This window comes from Balaenoptera borealis, assembly GCF_965194805.1.
Source record: "Balaenoptera borealis genome assembly, chromosome: 4".
NCBI classification, from domain to species: Eukaryota; Metazoa; Chordata; class Mammalia; order Artiodactyla; family Balaenopteridae; genus Balaenoptera; species Balaenoptera borealis.
In genome coordinates this window covers 87,519,456-87,537,000 of record NC_138861.1, presented here as the reverse complement: position 1 = coordinate 87,537,000, position 17,545 = coordinate 87,519,456, and the positions used below count along the sequence as shown (strand labels likewise).

Sequence of the window (17,545 nt, the reverse complement as noted above, 5' to 3'; positions counted from 1 at the left end):
TAAGCCGGCAGACTTAGGATCTCAGTCCTTTCTTCTTTCTGTTTTGAGTGTTCCAGTGTCACAGCCAGACCTAGGCTTTGAGTCATAGAATTGTCTGTCTAGCACAAGTGTTGTCTTGTTCAAGAAGCTGTTTCCCTTGTTTTGAAAATGAGGGAAAAAATACGTACCGTTTTTCCCACCTAAAATCTCCGGGGACACGTAGACAGCCGGGCAGATGAGCGAGCCGGTGCGGTGCCTTACTGACCCCGGGCCTGAGCCCTCGAGAATGCAGCGGAGAGCTGGAATCGGCCAGGAAGCCCGGGGTCAGCAACAGAGGCGGGTGCTTTTCTCAGGAGGCTCCTCCGCTTCACTGGAACCAACTCCCTGGTTGCCTGGGAAGCCAGCCCGAGGGGACTAGAGAGAAGAGGAGGGTCCGTTGCAAGAGGGAAGCACCTGGAAGGTCGGCCTGACACTGATTGTGTGCCGAGGATGCAGACGGGTGGGAGTGGGGGCACTGCTGGCGTCTGTGGCCAGTGAGGCCACGCACGCGACCCTCTTAGCAGAGCTCGGCCACCCTGAGAGCTCCACACACGTCCCCGGGGAAGTGCCCGTCCTTGTTACTGTAGGGCGTATTAACGGTGCAGAGTAGAGAGCTGTTACTCCACGGGCCTTCACACAGAAACCATTCTGATGGTCTGTCTGAAATCAGTTTGTACCTGTAAATACGTATATTTGTCAAAGTGGGCCGGACTGTGCTGCAGTAACAACGCTCCAGACCCCAGGCCTCAGCACCGCGGACGCTCCACCGTGTCTCCACGAAGCATTCTCGGGCCGTCTCACAGCTGTCCTCCTGTAGCGGGTGACTCGGGAATCGGGCTCCCTCTGCACTGGGAAGCCGCCATCTCCACAGGCGGCTTCCAGAGTAGCCACGACAGGGGAAGAGGGTGCTGGAGGGTCTCGGGGCGGCCCAGCCCGCCTGCGAGGGAGTCTGAGAAATGGAGTCTTCCCCTGAGGCCAGAACTGAGAGTAAACGTGGAGAGATGTGTCTCTGCCAGAACAGGGCTCCAGAGTGCCTTCGAGGCTGGACGGTGGAGCGCAGAGTGGATCTCCCGTGTTCTCCCCGGGCAGTTCCATTCTCATTTCTTTTATTCTCTAGGTGGCTAATGGGAGGATCCAGAGCCTGGAAGCCACCATTGAGAAGCTCCTGACCAGTGAAAGCAAGCTGAAGCAAGCGACCCTGGCCTTGGAGCTGGAGAGGTCAGCGCTGCTGCAGACAGTGGAGCGGCTCCAGGGGCAGACGGCAGAGCTGGGCGGCCCGGAGCCTGGCCCCGCACCGCCCGAGCCCGCGGGCCGCTGACGGCCGGAGCCCAGTCCCCGCCAGAGCACAGCCCCAGAACCGGGGTCGCCACCGCCCTGACGCTGTCCAGGCCTTAACTGAGAGAGATGAAGATGCCGGAGGGAGAACGGAGCGTGAAGCGTGCTTCTCAGGGAGGAGACTGGCTTGCCAGCGCACGGATTCTTCTGAACTAAGATTCGCAGTGCAGGGGGCGAACGTCCCGGTGTCGTCGTCGTTGTTTAGGTTCTAATACGTCCCCTCTCCGGTCCCGGTTACTGTACTCAGTAGATTTAGGTGGCATGGACTTGAAATAAAGCACCTTTGTGTTTCTTTATTGTTTCCTTTTTCAGTATCACTGTGTCTGTAAAGGGCATTCATAATACTGTGGGATTTCAAAAGCCAGCGAAGCCAGAGGTGATGATTCCTCTGGCCAACATGTGGCCCTTTGTTCTTCCAAGAAGGGTTTGTGTGACTTACACCTTCAGCGTCACCGGCAGGGGTGCGGTTGGCCCTTGACCATTCTTGTTGTGGAAGCCCTGGATTACCACTGGGAAAAATCGGAAGCGATTTATTTAAATTGGACATCTTACGTTTGATCACTGTGCTTGGTATTTAATGAAGTTTGTCTTTTAAGAAGAATAGTTTTCATATACTTTTTGCTTAGCCCTTAAGTATTGATCACAGTCATTGTAGATAAATGTTTCATGGGAAAATCACCAATTTTTAGACTCTGCCAGGTATTGCTAGCGTGCAACCTGCAGTTGTAGAGTCTGAGAGGTTTACTTTGTTGTGGTGTTTCATATCCATATTTCAGAGTTGTGTATTCATTTTTGCTGTTGTGTGATGTAACGCAGCCGTGTGTCCCTTTGAGTCTCCACCCCTTGGTAATCGGATTCCTTGCGGAAGTCGCCCTGCATGTCAGGACTTTCAGGGGTCCCAGACATTCTGGGGCTTTCAAAGTCTTCAGACTTTTGGCCTGAAATTGCATCGACTGTACGGCAGCTGAGAGCAGTTTTTTGTGGTGGGATGTGCGTTTTGAACGTAACTCACAACCCAGCGACCCCCTCCCTCAGGATGATGAGGACCCGGTGCCTTCAGCCAGCAAAAGGCTGCTCTCAGTGGCCCTAGTGTCATCTGGTCACCGTGTGAGGCTCTTCCCCATGACCTCCTGGAGCGGGTGGTGGGTTAGAGAGGGGCCGTGTCGGCAAGTGCACTTCCAAGACAGAAGAACCATTTCTTTACTATATCGTCGTAACTACTTCTATTCCACAGGAGTTCTTCGATACCCTCCGTGGTGGGCGTCTCTTTCAAGCCTGAGGTGAAAGGAAGGGCTTTCATATCTGGAGTCTTTCTAGATCTCCCAAGACATTTCCAAGGGAGGCACATGTGCTGCCTCTGGTGCCTAAACAGTTGGTTGACAGTGGGGACTCTTTGCTGTTCCCCATGTCATCAACCATGATGACAAGCCCAGTAGCCTTTATCCTGCGTTGTTCCACCAGCTACAACTTAAAGGAGTTAACATGTGAGGGCTTCTTTCCGCATACTTTACTGTTTAAATGTTCAATAATGTTGAATTTTGGGCATCTTATTACCATTACTCAAAAACATCGACTCTGCATTAAGTAAAAAACAATAAAACAAATAATTCATGCCCGCACTTTTACGGTGTTCTTTTTCTTTTTTTTAAACGTTGGGTTTCTGCTTTTCAGCCCAGGAGTGAAGGACTGCCCGGTGAACGCATGTGGGTCAGAGTGTGAATGTTGCCTGACCAGCAGTGAGATCTCTGAGGGATTGGCGTCTTGCATACCCAGTATTGCTACCCAAGTGCAACACACCTCTGCGCGGGTGTGTGTAGTAGGGCTGCTGAGCCCAGCCACATCCGTGGTGTGTGCCAGCGGGCACTGCTGTGAGACCGCGCTGGGCGGAGAGGACGGTGGACGCAGGCCTGTGATTACAGGTGGGACAGTCCGCCTGTGCCTGAGCTGGGGACAGAGTCATAGTTCACACCACTGCCTGCAGATTTGCAGAGGCAAGGTTTTAAACTAAGAAAGTTTCCTGTTACGTTTTCCTCCAACACACAACTGTATGCACACGTGTGTGTGCACTTGGAGGTTGTCTGTCTTTTGGTACAATTTATACCCTCTTAGACAAAGATATTGAGCCCCTGGTAGGCACGCTGTGACATAGAACACATATAAAAACAGCTTCTATGCAGAACACTCGGTTTGGGGCCCTCTGAGGAGTTACACGTAGATAGAACCACAGTGTCCGTTTGGGGATTTGTGTTTGTTTTGGTTGGGGAATCTGGGGAGAAGGATCGCTCTGAGGGCTATGGGATGCAGGAGCTGTTTCAGGAATGAGAGCAGACACCGCTGTGTGAGGAGCTGCAGAGGGGAGGGTGCGGGAGGAGGTGTGCAGACCAAGAGAAGTCCCCAGGTGGCCCATGTGAGCGGCGGAACACACACAGATGCTGACGTGGGCCGGGGCGGGGGGCACGCAGGGCTCTAGGCAGCTGCAGCCGCCACGTAGTAACCATCTCCGCGTCGACGGCCAGTGTCTGGTGGTGGGCCTGGAGCCACCCTAGGCCATCCCTCAAGGTCAGAACTTGGGAAGAAGAACTTGGAGGTAGAGCAGAGGAGGATGAGGACAGGCTGGGACCTTCAGCACTTCGTGTGTATCTGTCGCCACACTTGACTTTGATGACCCTCAGAGAAGAGTGTCCCTTGCGTCACTTTACCTTCCAAAAAATCACACAAGCGTATCTTTGAGCTGATTCTCATTTAGAACCACTAGGGAAGGGGACGCAAGGAAAGGTAGTCCTGGCTTAACCAAGCTGACATAAGACAAACCACCATAATTTTGGAACCTGCCTAACCCGAATGATAGCATGCGTATGTGAGTTATTTGACAGGGGCCTTCCAGCTAAGTATATATGATGAGTGATCCATAGGGCTCAGATTCATAGATTGATTTTGACTTTGTCACTGATGGTGCGACACTGAAGACTAAAAACTGGAGCAGCCACAGCTGACACCCGGGACCACCCCCAACCCTCCACCTGCTTCCCTCTGTCAAAGTGTTACCAAACATTATACAAATTAAGATCCAGACTCTTTCTGTGTGGGAAGATAATTTACAGGCCACATTGTCTTAAACTGAAACTGCTCTAAGGGTTTGGAATAGTTCCAAATTATCTTGGATTGGAGGGAACCTGCTATTTCATACTAGAAAACTACCTTCCACCTCATCTTACAGAGGGAAGAACTGAGAAGAGGTTCAGAAACCGCCTAATGGTTGCCTGCAGGGTCAGGGTGGGGCTTCAGCCTCCTGATGGCCAGGTAGTTGACACCACCCAGCTTGCATTCCAGTGAGTTTGGGGAATCATTTCTGACGGCATTAAGGTTCAAGGCAAGGAAAGTTCCGCTTCGCTTTCCAGGAAGGTGACCTGTTTAGTCAGGAGCCCAGCTCAGCTTCTCTCCTGAGATGTAGGGTCTCCAGGGGCCTTGCTCTGTCATGAGTTAAGAACCAGGGCAGGGGCACGCTACCGCGACAGGGTCTGAATTGACTGGGGACGGTTTTGCTCTTGACAGTCATTTCTTTTTTTACTTTGAGACGTCTGAAAACCCTTGCATTGTCATGTTAAAAAAAAATCAACCCAGAATTAATTGCCTTTGGTTTTATAGAAGTGAAACTTCCCACCGTGTGAAGTTTTTTTTGTTGCCATCTTTAGAAATGATCAGAAGGGTGAGGGAGATGTAAGAGCTAGGATATGAAGCAGCCACAGCAGTCATTATTTGTAACAAAAGGTGAAAAAGGAATGTTCTGAGAACCTAGGCTGCATGGATAACTGCCTTCATACCTCTAAAGTGAATAATCAACTGTTTTGGTGGTAAACCCTTATTAGCAAAGCTTTTGAATTTATACCACTATGCGTATAGTTATTTTAAATATTTCACTAAATTTTATCGTAAGATAGAAGTTTTAAATGAGGTGAAACAAAATAGTTTAAAAATACTGATGATTAAAAAGTTGATATCCAGTGTTTCTGAGGAGAACAATAAACACTTCATTCTAAATATTGTTTTAAGACTGTGATACAGTAATTCAGATGTGAATTTCCAAGTTCAGCCTAGTATGATGGTTAGTTTGCATGCACTGCCATGGCTGAAAACAGGATGGCTTCCAACCTCTAAATGCAGAAAGGGCACTGCTGGTCACATTGAGTCATGCTGCTCATTAATTCACATGTAATTCACCAATTGTGCAAAGGTTTTTGTTTTGAAATCTGGCTAGTAAATTTCCATTTTCTCTAAGGGCAGACTAATGTAAACTAATCAAAATGTGTTAAGAGTTTTATATTTTTAACCAAGGACTTTAAAGCACTCAAAACTCTTCATTTGGAAAGCTTTGAACAAGTTATAAAAGGATTTCCAAGATCGCTTGAGTAGCCCGTTCACATAGTGTTTTTGGCTAAGAGGTGACCTAAACAGTAGCAACGCTTCAAACATCCTTTGCTGCACAAGCCCTCTCCATCACGCATTCTCAGTAGGCTTTCCTCGGGCTCCCTCCTCAGAGCCCTGTGCTCTCCGTAATGGGGAGGGGGAGGGTGGAGGAGGCGCTGGTGTGGGACTCTTCCTCCTCCACGTGGCTGCCTGCTCACCTGCCCCTGTGCCCGCTGGGCCCCTTTCCTGCTGTCCTCCAGGGGCTTGCAGAGTGCCGGGCTGAGCAGAGCAGAGAGGAGCTGCACAACGTGCGTGGTACCAGCAGCCCCCGTGAGTCACTGCGCTTGCTGACTGCAGGGCCGCCCTCAGAACCTCTGGCTTAGCCTGAACAGTCTGACAGGGGGATGGGGAGACAGCTTTGTCTTGTTCTTTCGGTCAGATTCATCTGCTTTTCCTCACTCTTCTGGCTACATCCTCCTGCCGTTGTTTTTGTCTTATTCTGTATTTGGATCTGTGTTTTGGGTGTCTTCTTCCTGCTCTTCTAGACAGCACTTCTTTCTAAACCTCTGTGTTCCTCATTTCTTCCAACTGCAGGAAAAGCTGACGCTGGCCACTGTTACACTATGGCTTTGGTTCTTAGCCCCTGCAGGGTGACATCCTGCAGTACCATCTTGGGGAATCTGGGCAGAGGGTAAAGCAGCACATGAGGGATGTAGAGGCAGGCATGCTTGGTGGTGGGAAGAGGGAGGACCGATATAAGTAATGATGTTCTGCCCACTTCAGCGCTTCCTGTACTTTCCACCAAGGATTTCATGATCCATTTTCCTTCCTTTGCGGTACATGGCAATCAACTTTGCTCGTAAATTTCATATGCTCTAATCATCTCTTCGTCTTGGTTATTAGAAAGGATAAAATGAGTTTTTTCACTCAGGATCCCTCTTTTTTCCCCCATATGCTTCTGTGATCACTCCTAATACTGCAACAGCCCCATTGTCTTCTCATGATGTAGAATTGGACCCAGCTGCCCTTCAGAGCTCAACTCCACAGTCACTGATGTTCACCTGCTTGACGGTTTTCACTCTTTCCAGCAGGTGGTTTTGGTGCCCCTACTATGAACCAAGCCCTGATCTAGGTCCTGAGACCACAGGGTAAATGCCTGCTGTCCTTTTGTGTAGGAGGGGAGATAGGTAATGGAAATAAGTAAACAAAAATCCATCATGGGGTGGGAGCTGCCTGCACAGAGTGGTCAGAGAAGGCTCAGCTGAGGAACCGGTGCTCAAGGTGGGATCCAAAGGATAAGAAAAGGAACCAGCTAAGGAGGAGATGGGTGGCTTAATGTTAGAAGATAGCAGATGGGGCTTCCCTGGTGGTACAGTGGTTGAGAATCCGCCTGCCAATGCAGGGGACACGGGTTCGAGCCCTGGTCTGGGAAGATCCCACATGCCGCGGAGCAACTGGGCCTGTGAGCCACAACTACTGAGCCTGCACGTCTGGAGCCTGTGCTCCGCAATAAAAGAGGCCGCGATAGTGAGAGGCCTGCGCACCGCGATGAAGAGTGGCCCCCGCTCGCCGCAACTAGAGAAAGCCCTCACACAGAAACGAAGACCCACCACAACCAAAAATAAAAATAAATAAATAAATAAATTAATTAATTAAAAAAAAAAAAAACACAGAAAGGCATTTAAAAAAAAAAAAAAAAAAAAGAAGATAGCAGAGTACTTTGCAAAGGATGCATAATTCTATCCTAACCATGAATCTTGTGTCAAGAGATCTCCTTTCAAAAACCCCATCACTTTTAACACCATGTCTTTTTCAGATGACAAGAAAATACTAATATCTTTCAAGATAAAACTCCCATTATTGTTTAGTCTCATACATATAAATGATAAATTATTGGCTTCATCACTGATTGTTTCACCTGACACAAGGGGATCTGCTATTCTTTTTTTTTTTTTTTAATTTATTTATTTGTTTTTTTAAAATTTTTGGCTGTGTTGGGTCTTTGTTGCTGTGCATGGACTTTCTCTAGTTGCGGCGAGCGGGGGCTGCTCTTCGTTGCGGTGCGCCGGCTTCTCATTGTGGTGGCTTCTCTTGTTGCGGAGCACGGGCTCCAGGTGCGCGGGCTTCAGTAGTTGCCACATGTGGGCTCAGTAGTTGTGGTGCATAGGCTTAGTTGCTCCACGGCATGTGGGATCTTCCCGGACCAGGGCTCAAACCCACGTCCCCTGCATTGGCAGGTGGATTCTTAACCACTGCGCCACCAGGGAAGCCCCCGGATCTGCTATTCTTTACTTTGCATCATCAAGCTACAAGGAGGGATGAGTTAGTGCAGTGGGCATTGTGATGGGCACCTGATGGGGAGTGACATTGTTATTTCCATTTATGCTAACCTCACCTGCAGACCTGAGAGCCAGCCTGTGGACACGGCCACATCAACTTCATGCAAAGGGAAACCTCATTCCTTAAAATTAGGTGTGATTTGATGCATGAGAGTCCAAAAGGGAAGGCGAGTCAAGAAACTTTGTGTAACTCTCCAAAAGGCAGTCTTGACTGCTCAAATTACATTCCAGGGTACTGAGAAAATGTGAGCAAAGACTTGCTCAGTTGGTGTTAATATTCTTTTGGAGTGAGTTGCCAGTGGTGGAAGGGGTACTGGAAATTGGAATGCAGAAATCTTTGAAGAATTATAAAGCTAGCCAAAATTCCCAGTTTTTTGTTTTTTGGGGTTTTTTTTAATAAGGGAGGAAACGGATGGTGTAACTTATGGTTTATTGAGTCCTGTGACACTCTTGTCTCTATGGACCATGAAGATATTCTTGCAGACATTCCTTTAATCCTCAGTGTCTTTAAGAAACCCCAGGGCTTCCCAGGTACTTCTGAGCAATGTTTGTGTTCAATCCAATGTCAATTGTGCAATTGAACATGTGATCCTATTTTGACTTGACATTTCCAGAACACTCAAAGCCAGACCCGGTGACCCTTCAGCTAGCAAATGTGCAAGAATTTTGTTCTGACCCATGACTCATTTTGAGCTTTTCTGGTCTGTCTTTATTCCAGTTCTTTCATGCCTCCTCATATCTTTAACATCCTTGTAAGACATCATAAAACATTTGAAGAACGAGATGGAGACTGGCAATTATAAATAGAAGCAACACTAGTGGTTATGAGCATGGGCCCTGGAGTCGGCTAGAATCCAACCCTGATTTTGCGTCTGTAAAATAGAAATAATAAAAGCTATTTCATAGGATTGTTTGAATATTTTTGAAGAGCACTGAGCACTGTGGCTGAGACAAAGTTAGTAAGCAATAAATGTTAGCTGTCATTACACTGGGATTATATAAACTGAATGGATCCAATTCTGTGAGCTTGAAATCAACCCCAGGCAAAATTCCTCAACAGACTGTAAACATATTTAAAAGGTGATCTTTAAAGTTAGTACGATTCCCTAAAACTATGTCATGGTAGGCCAATATAATTTTATGGTTTTGAAAGGGTAGGAAAACATACCTTGATGTCAGCAAAACTTTTGACAGCATCCCTCGCAATAACTTAAATAAAGTTACATGGGCAGGACAGTTCATTTGGGTTGATTTAACAGGTTAAACTGGTAAGACCTCTAGATGGTGGTTCTCAGCCCTAGCTGCACATTAGAATCACCTGGAGAGGTTCTTTTTTTTAAGTTTTTTTTTTGGTTGTTTTTTAAGCTTCCCCTGCGATTTTAGAGTTTAATCAGGATTGAGAACTATGGCTGTAATTATAGTGAATTGACGTGAGCCTAAAAGCTAGGGGTTTAATTAACCTGACCTGGATTTTGTCCTTAGCCAGCCTAGTCCACATTTGCATCAGTGACCTGTACGAGGACCTGTCGAAGGGGGCATGCCTCTCAGATGCGAGGATGCCGCAAAGCAAACACGATGAATGACAGGACCTTGATTGATGTTGACAAGCTGGACCCATGACCTGATTCAAGCAAAAGGCATGTTTAAATGCCAGGCTCTAGGTTCACCTGAAGGGCAGTGGTTCCCAAAGTACAGTCCTGGGACCAGTAGCATCAGCAGCATCTGAAAACTTGTTAAAAATGCAAATTCTTTGGCTCTACCCCTACCTACTAATTCAGAAACTCTAGAGGGTGGAGCTAGTGTTCTTTTTTAACAAGCCCTCCAAGGGATTCCGAGGGATTCTGATCTGTGCTAAAATTTGAGAACCACTTCTATGTGGGGTGGGGGGGAAGTCTCACTGGACGAGTACAGAATTGAAGACACCTGCGTTAGCATCCGTGGCTGTGAAGAGAATCTCTTTATCTACAGTTCTGTGGATATATAGTTCTATTTTACTCTCTTTCCCATTGCTGTAGAGATCTTTCTTACTTTGTGGGTCATGCCACTTGCTTATCTCTTCATTCCACATTCACGATATAATTCTGTTCATTGAAAATCTGGATAATTCCAGAGGCTGTTAAATAGTGAGAAATGTTGAGTGTAGTGTATGATGATATAATAATGGCTAAACAAAACAAAATAAAACCAGCAGTCACCACATGCCAGGCAGGCCCTATTACGAGCCCCTTAGATGACTATCAACTCATTTAATGAGGAAAGAAATGATTAGGATTTGACGTTTGCAGCTACAGAATGATCACCGTTGTTGATTGGGTAGCAAGGGTTGAAGGCTGGGCTTGGTTAACTTCCAGTGTTTTTAATAGACCACTAGGTGTGCTGTGTGCCTGAGGAACTTCGGGATAAATAGTGGAAAAGATCAGAAATGAATGATCACCAGGGTTTAAAATTTCATCCTCCCTTACCTCCCTCCTCCCCATCCGCTGAAAAGGGGCAGGTTGAGGAGGAGAAGGAGGAGAATCTGCCTCAACACCTGGAGGGGATAGGAGAAGGCAAAGCATTCGGGAGGGAGCCTGCAGGGCCGATGGCTAGCTCAGTCCAGGGGCCGTGGGCCGTGTGGGGAATGGGGTCCAGAGGGCGGTGGAGCCCCCAAACCCCCACTCCTCCAGCTCCTGGGGAACTTGCAGGTGGTTCATCCACAAAGTGAGGTACAAACCAGAGAGACCAAGACTACCTGCGGGACTCCTCTCTAGAATGAACTACCCAGGGGCCAGTGCAAAGTTGCTGAAAGAACTGTCATATCTCAGAGCGCATGTCTCGCCCAAGTAGAAGGACCAGCCTGCGTCCAGTGAAATGCCCAGCCTTGGCCACCTTCAACTATTTCCTGCACTGAGGAGGCTCAAGGCATCAGTGTTGGCCAGATGGGTGCTTCCGGAAGTGTTTTGAGGCACAGCATTTCCAGGATTCGGCTCCCCTTGGAGATTAAAAATGTGTTAGCACATGTTACGGATGCTGAGAAGCTCTATAGGAAGTGTGATTTTGTGATTTATAATAAGAAATATATATTTGATCTCCGAGCAGAGCTCCTAAAACCCTTGGAATTTCCTGTGATAAAGCTGATAAAAGTGTCATTTGTTATGAGGTGAATTTTGGAAAGCATCTAAGGGGGGCTGGTTGCCAGGGGAACCAACCAGGAATAGAGGGTTAGAACTTTCAGTCCCACCCCCCAATTGCCAGGGAGGGGAGAGGGGCTGGAGGTTGAATCAATCACCAATGGCCAATAATGTAACCAATCAGGCCTATGTGATGAAGCCTCCATAAAAACGCCAAAGGACTGGATTCTGAGAGCTTCTGGTTTGGTGACCACATGGGCATTCAGGGAGAGTGGAGTGCTCAGAGAGGGCTGGGATCTCCAAACCCTTTCCCTGTACCTTGCCCTATGCACCTCTCCCATCTGGCTCTGTTCCTGAGTTATATCCTTTAGTAATAAATCAGTAATCTAGTAAGAAAACTGGTTTCCTGAATTCTGTGAGCCACTCTAGTAAATTGATTGAACCCAAGTTGGGAGTCATGGGAACCTCCAATCTACAGCCAGTCAGAAGCGCAGGTGACAACCTGGACTGACAGTTGGCATCTGAAGTGGCGGGAGGGTCGGGGGTGGTCTGGTGGGGCTGAGCCCTTAACCTGTGGGGTCTGATGCTCTCTCCAGGTAGCGTCAGAATTGAGTTGAACTGTAGGACACCTTGCAGGCATCCGAGAATTGCTTGGTGGTGTGGGAAAACCCACACACGCTGGAGTTGGTGTCAGAACGGTGGTAAAGAAACCTAGTTTCCACTCTTTCAATATGTAGTCTTTCTAAAACATTTCTTCCCCGTTATTGTTACATCCTGTTGAAAAAAGATTAAAGAAGACAAGTTAGATGATACAAACTTGATTTAACACTGCATGAAATGAATAATCTGCTTTCAGAGAACTGAAAAAATGGGGCAGACGGCAAGAAGCTTTTATAGGATAAAGAATAAAGAACGAGCAAGAGACAAACAGAAAACATCTGATTGGCTGGGGCCACATAGCCACCCTCGATGGGGGTGAGGAGACCTGGAGCTGGCTCGGCCTTCGGGAACTGGCTGACTGGACACGCTGCGTGTCTGGTCAAGCGGAGCATTTATGGGACGCGGATGTTAGATCTAAGTTTCGGTTTGCTGACACGGCACCCTGGGAAGGAGCGGACCCATCTTGGGCCTAGAGATTTATTTCAGCAATACACATGGTAAAAACTCGAGCATGCAACAGAAATATGCAAAAGAAAAGCGAAGCCCTCCAAAGCCCCCTCCACCCTGTCCTACTACCCGAAGGTAATCACTTTATTAGTTTCTTATCTCTTCTTCCAAAAGAAGATATACATACTAGAGGAAATGTGTACGGAAACATTTTGGGTGGTAACAAGTAGGGGGAGGAAGGGTGTGTGCTGCTGTGTTCTAGTGGGTAGAGGCCAGAGCTGCTGCTAAACATCCCACAGGGCACAGACAGACCCCTACAACAAAGCAGTTTGTGCCCGCAGTGTCGGTACTGCCAGTGGTGAGAAAGCCTGCGGTGGTTCTGAGACCCGAGGTTATCAGCATCCTCTGGAGGGTGTGTTAAAACACGGATTGCTGCGCCCCGCCCCCAGAGTTTCTAATTTAGTAGGTCTGGAGGGCGCCCCCCCCCCCCAATTTGCATTTCTACAGGATTCCAGAGGATGCTGATGTCGCAGGCCCAGGGACCCCGCTTTCCGAACCTCTGCCTGGGCCTCCCCTGGTCTGCATGGACCGGGTGGCTCCCTAACACCAGGTCTGGGTTCCACCTGTGAGACAGGATGAAAGAGAGGGAGGAACACTCCCCACCCTGTGAGCACTGAACCGCGACGCAGCAGAACCCATTTCCATTCACGGTCCAATGGCAAGAACTTAAGGGCGTGGCCACACTCCATTGCACTCGAGGCTGGAAGATGTGGTCGCTAGCAGAGGCCCACGAGCCCCGCCGAGACGGCGGGCGATTTCATTATTGAAAAGAGGCAGAAAGAGTGGACGTCAGGACAGTCTGTGGCTCTGCTGAGAGGCTCTCCAGCTCCGCACCCTCCCCGCTCTCTCCCTCCTTCCTATCTCTTCCTCACCTGCTGCTCTCCAGACACACCATCTCTCTGCTCTTCCGGCGGCCACCACACTCCCTCCCCAGGGCATCTGCACCCCTGCTCCCTCCACTTTGGAAGCACTGGATTTCTTCTCTCCATTCAGGTCACTCCTCAGAGAGGCCACCCTGCCCGCCCTGCCTGACAGGTACCCACTGCCCCCTCTTCCCCTTTACCTCCCCTCCCCTTATGCTGCCTTCTCTGTCCTTGTTACTTAGCCCTCAACAGCAGATTGCGTATTTATTTCCTTCTCGATTTGTCCCCGTCACAGGAAAGTAAGTTTTGCGAGGGCAAGGCCTGTCTTCAAATAGATTTGTGCTGAGGATTTAAATCCGTGAGCCTCTTCAATGTTCATTAATTTGGAATATTTTCTTCTGGATTCTTGTGCCCAGCGTGGTTGCAAACGGGCCCTGTGGCCCTGGAACATTCCTGACTGACCCTCTGCCTCTCTGGGGTGGCCTCGTCTCTCCGGGTCCTTGGGTGTGAGCCAGAGGAAACAGAGCGAGCTGGCAGCAGATCTTCCTAAGGAGGCAGCACCATTTCTCAAAGGAGCATGTGACGGTCACACACATTTAAGATAATAGCCCAATCAAGGGAGAGGCCTTGATTCATCTGATTTACACCCCCCCCAGAAAAATCATCTATCGAAACAATCTCAACTTACAAGATTCTTAATGGCTCAAAAGTGCCTTATCAGCTTAAGCTGATCTAAGAAAATAAACATTTCATAACTGTGATCGTATAAGCGGCTCCAGAAACAGAATAGCTCAGCTCCGATGGATAGTTTTAACAAATAAACCAGGCAATCACACATTACAGACATAACTAGAATTTCGGTGACTTCATGGGGAGCCAAATGGAAATGCCCTTGACAAGTGAATGCTAAAATCATCCCGTAGTCAAAATGTGGTCAGGGGCTAGACGTGAGCCTAAAACATTTTGCTCTGACTAAAGCCACTTCTCACGTGGAACCCAATTAACTTGGGCCCTCAAATTGAAGGGTTATGCTTAGATTTTAGGGTAAAGCGACATAACTACAACAAAATGAGCTCATCTAAAGGGTCTGGCTAACACCAAACAGAAACAAAATGCCAGAAGCCAGCGGCAGGCCTGGAATCAGGGTTGACTCCGTGTGTTCTACGTCGACGGCCCGTGCGTGCTGTCTAGAAGCATCTTGCCCTGAAGCCCAGCAGGGTCCTGTATGATTAAAAACAGGCCAGGCCCTGGTCCAGGGGACAGAGATTTTCAGCATCACTGGTTAAAATCAAACCAGTTTCCTGTTAACCAGAAAACGCCAGTTATCAGGAGAACCTCATTTTCTCAGCATTTTAATCGTTGAGATTTTACGGTGATAAGAAGAAAGGAAATTATTTTTCAGGAGAGTGTGCTGTAGCAATCTCTCTGGGACCTTATATCTTCTGGGACCAGGTGTCCGTGTGGTCTTTTTTTGGAGGGACATAAGAGTAGCCCAGACAAAATCAGGGGAGGCCCAGCTCTGCGCACTGGCTCAATCTGGGGGCAAGAGGTGCTTCTGGAAGGGCAGGGCTGCACTATAGCCAGGTTGCCTGGAAGGGGTCATTTTGTTCAGACTGTTCCCATAAATTCCCCTAGAGCATAGGTGGTGATTTTTCTTACTCCTCAGATTCCAAATCCTTTCAGTAACTGGCTTGGCAGTCTGCATTATGAGCAGTCAACAGAGAGGGCAAATGCCTCGGAAAGCTAGGCCAAATCAGGGCTTGGGAGGCCGCCAGGGCTGTGCCAGGAAACAGCGGCTCTGGCAGGGTGGGGACCCGTGCAAAAACCACGGGTTGCCTCCACGGCTTCAGGACTGGTAGCCACCAGCCGCAAAGTCCCATCTTGGCCCCTTCCAGAGTTTTCCAGAAGGTTCTCACATTTTCTGCACAAGACAGGCATCGTAATCCTGTAGTTTAATCGGGGTGAGTGCGGCTTCTAGCAGCTCACCAGTCAGGGAGTGCCTTCCTCGGCGTTCACGGGTAGGAGGAGACCTCAGTGAGCTCAGGTCCTCAGAGCACCAAAAGAAAATATTTTTCATGTGATGTCTTGGAAACTATTTCTAACAGGCAGAGGCTCACTGAGCCTTCAGAGGCCACAAGCCTAAAAATGTTGCAGACTCTTTGGAAACCAAAGAGGCTTTTCTGAGGCTGTGTGAAAAGGCTGCCAGTGTCCTTGCAGCTGGTGATCTGAAGATTCTTCCCTTTCACTCTTTTTTCTTCCTGTTCCTTCCCCCATGGGACCCCTTCCCTGGGAGGTTCCTTTTATTCTTCAACAGTGATAACCTGCTCCCGACTGCAACCTTCACTCCAGCTGCAAGAGCTTGGAGGGAGGGGAAGAACCCAACTCCTCAGAAGCGGTGAGGGCTGTTCAAAGCTCAGCTCCCTAGCTCCTCTGAGGGCAAATGCTTTTTGGGGGAGGGGCGGGGGGGGCCGCGCCACGAGGCTTGCAGGATCTTAGTTCCCCGACCAGGGATTGAACCCCGGGCCCTCCGAGTCCTAACCCCTGGACTGCCAGGGGATTCCCAGCTTTTTATGTTTTATTCACAGTGCCCATGGCCCATCTCCACCCCAAGACTAATACCCAAACTGTCGAGGGACTGGCTAGGAGAAGGCAGAAGGCAGTCTCTCCTGACTCTTCACACTGGCCTGCTACACAACGCTGCTTGTCTCCCGACATCCCTACCCTTGTCAGAACCTCAGAACAGGCGGCATCAAAGACTCAAGCTGGAGGCCCCCCAACGGTAAACCAACAGTAAATCAAGCAAACGCTGTAGGATGTGCCACCCAATACAGTCACCACTGGCCACGTGTGCAGACCAAGCACTTGAGATGTAACTAGAGCAAACTGAGATGTACCATAGAATACACACCAGATTTTGTAAAACATCTCCTTACTAATGTTTATATTGATTACATTTTGAAATGATACTATTTTCGATATACTGGGTTAAATAAAATGTTATTAAAATTAGTTTCACCTGTTTCTTTTTACTTTCATTCATGGGGCTAGTAGAACACTTAAAATGACCTACGTGGTCGGCATTATATTTTCATCGGACAGCACTGCTTTAGAAACTCTGAAAGAAACTTCAGACTGGTCTGAATGTCAGGAACGTTCCTAGAGAAAAGCAGAGTGGAGCTACACTGAGATAGGAGGGAGGAGTTCATCAGAGAATGAGAGAAGGGCTTTTCGTTTTGGAAGAAACAATTTTCACTCGCTAGCCGACCAGCGGGCCAGGGCAGCAGGGGCAGCAGGATACTAACCGGATTTTATTCAGGTGCCTATTTAGCTCAAGCCAGCCTTCCGGTCTGCATTGGCGCATCAGGGGCAGGAACTGGGAAGCTGTGATGTGATCCGTCTCCAAGGCTGTCAGCCCTCCAGGAGGAGAGGGACCTGCGTTTGCCCTGTAAGTCACACAGAGGCATTTTTGTATCTGGGCAAAAAATCCAATAGGAACAGCTGCCGTTTCAATGCTACGGAACTATCCAAAGCGCTTACTGTCTATTCAGTGTTCTCAGATATCCCATTCAGTTGATGTAATTACTGCCTGCGTTTCACAAATAAGGAAGCAGAGTCCCCCAGGGGTTAATAAGAGGCAGAAAATCACACCGGGTAAGAGAGGAAATCAGGGCTTGCCTCACGTCCCCCCTTTGCACCCTGCTCTACCTTGTTCCAGCCTCTGCTTGGACCCGAGGCCCCACCCCAGCTGCTGGGTCTGGCCTACTCCACAGCCGGCTGCTGGCCCCGGGCGAGCTTTCTGGCCTCTGCTGGCTGCTCCTGATCCAACAGGTAGAGCCCCAGTCCCTGCCCAGCACCCAGCCCTGTGCCACGGGCTGTGGGATGTAGGAGAAGCATCCGACAGCGTTCTCTCTGCTGGCCGGGGGAGCGCCACTCGGGCAGGAGGGTCACCCTGGCCCCGGGTCCTCAGGGCCCTGCCCCTCAGCCAGTCCCCAGGTGCTCCCTCGGGGTGGGCATCTGCTCCCGGGCCCCACCGGGCTTGAGGGGACTTTGTCGTCCAGCTCTCTGTTTTCTGTTTCACACCGGCAGGTTCCATCTGGCATTTAGATATTATAAATAGCAGCTGCTAGGGTGTGACTTGGGTGGAAACCTGGAGGCTGTACTCCACCCTGAAAGGGGAAAAAAAGCTTACTTAATTCATTTCTGAGCTTGGAAGCTTCTAGCTGTTTAGAATGCCAATTAGGTGGCAGCTGCGTGGTGTTTTCCTTTCTCTATCCCAAGAAGGCCCGTTTGCTTTTCTGGGCCTGTCGAC

The 17,545-nt window shown here is 49.0% G+C and overlaps 1 protein-coding gene and 1 long non-coding RNA gene across 11 annotated transcripts in view; both read left to right on the top strand.

The window, feature by feature from the left end:
- Nucleotides 1-1,645, top strand: part of TBC1D1 (TBC1 domain family member 1) — a 218,338-nt gene extending 216,693 nt beyond the window's left edge. For all 10 annotated transcript variants that reach the window (XM_082390467.1, XM_082390465.1, XM_082390469.1 and 7 more), the window contains one exon: nt 1,136-1,645. In XM_082390467.1, the coding sequence (XP_082246593.1) occupies nt 1,136-1,336 (201 nt within the window). In that variant the 3' untranslated portion in view covers nt 1,337-1,645. The remainder of the gene's footprint in view (nt 1-1,135) is intronic.
- A 4,448-nt stretch (nt 1,646-6,093) lies between these two features.
- LOC309628111 overlaps nt 6,094-17,545 on the top strand; it is a 30,115-nt gene continuing 18,663 nt past the window's right edge. The window contains exons 1-2 of the long non-coding RNA XR_014244172.1: nt 6,094-13,408; nt 15,822-16,681. This is a non-coding gene — a long non-coding RNA (uncharacterized lncRNA). The remainder of the gene's footprint in view (nt 13,409-15,821; nt 16,682-17,545) is intronic.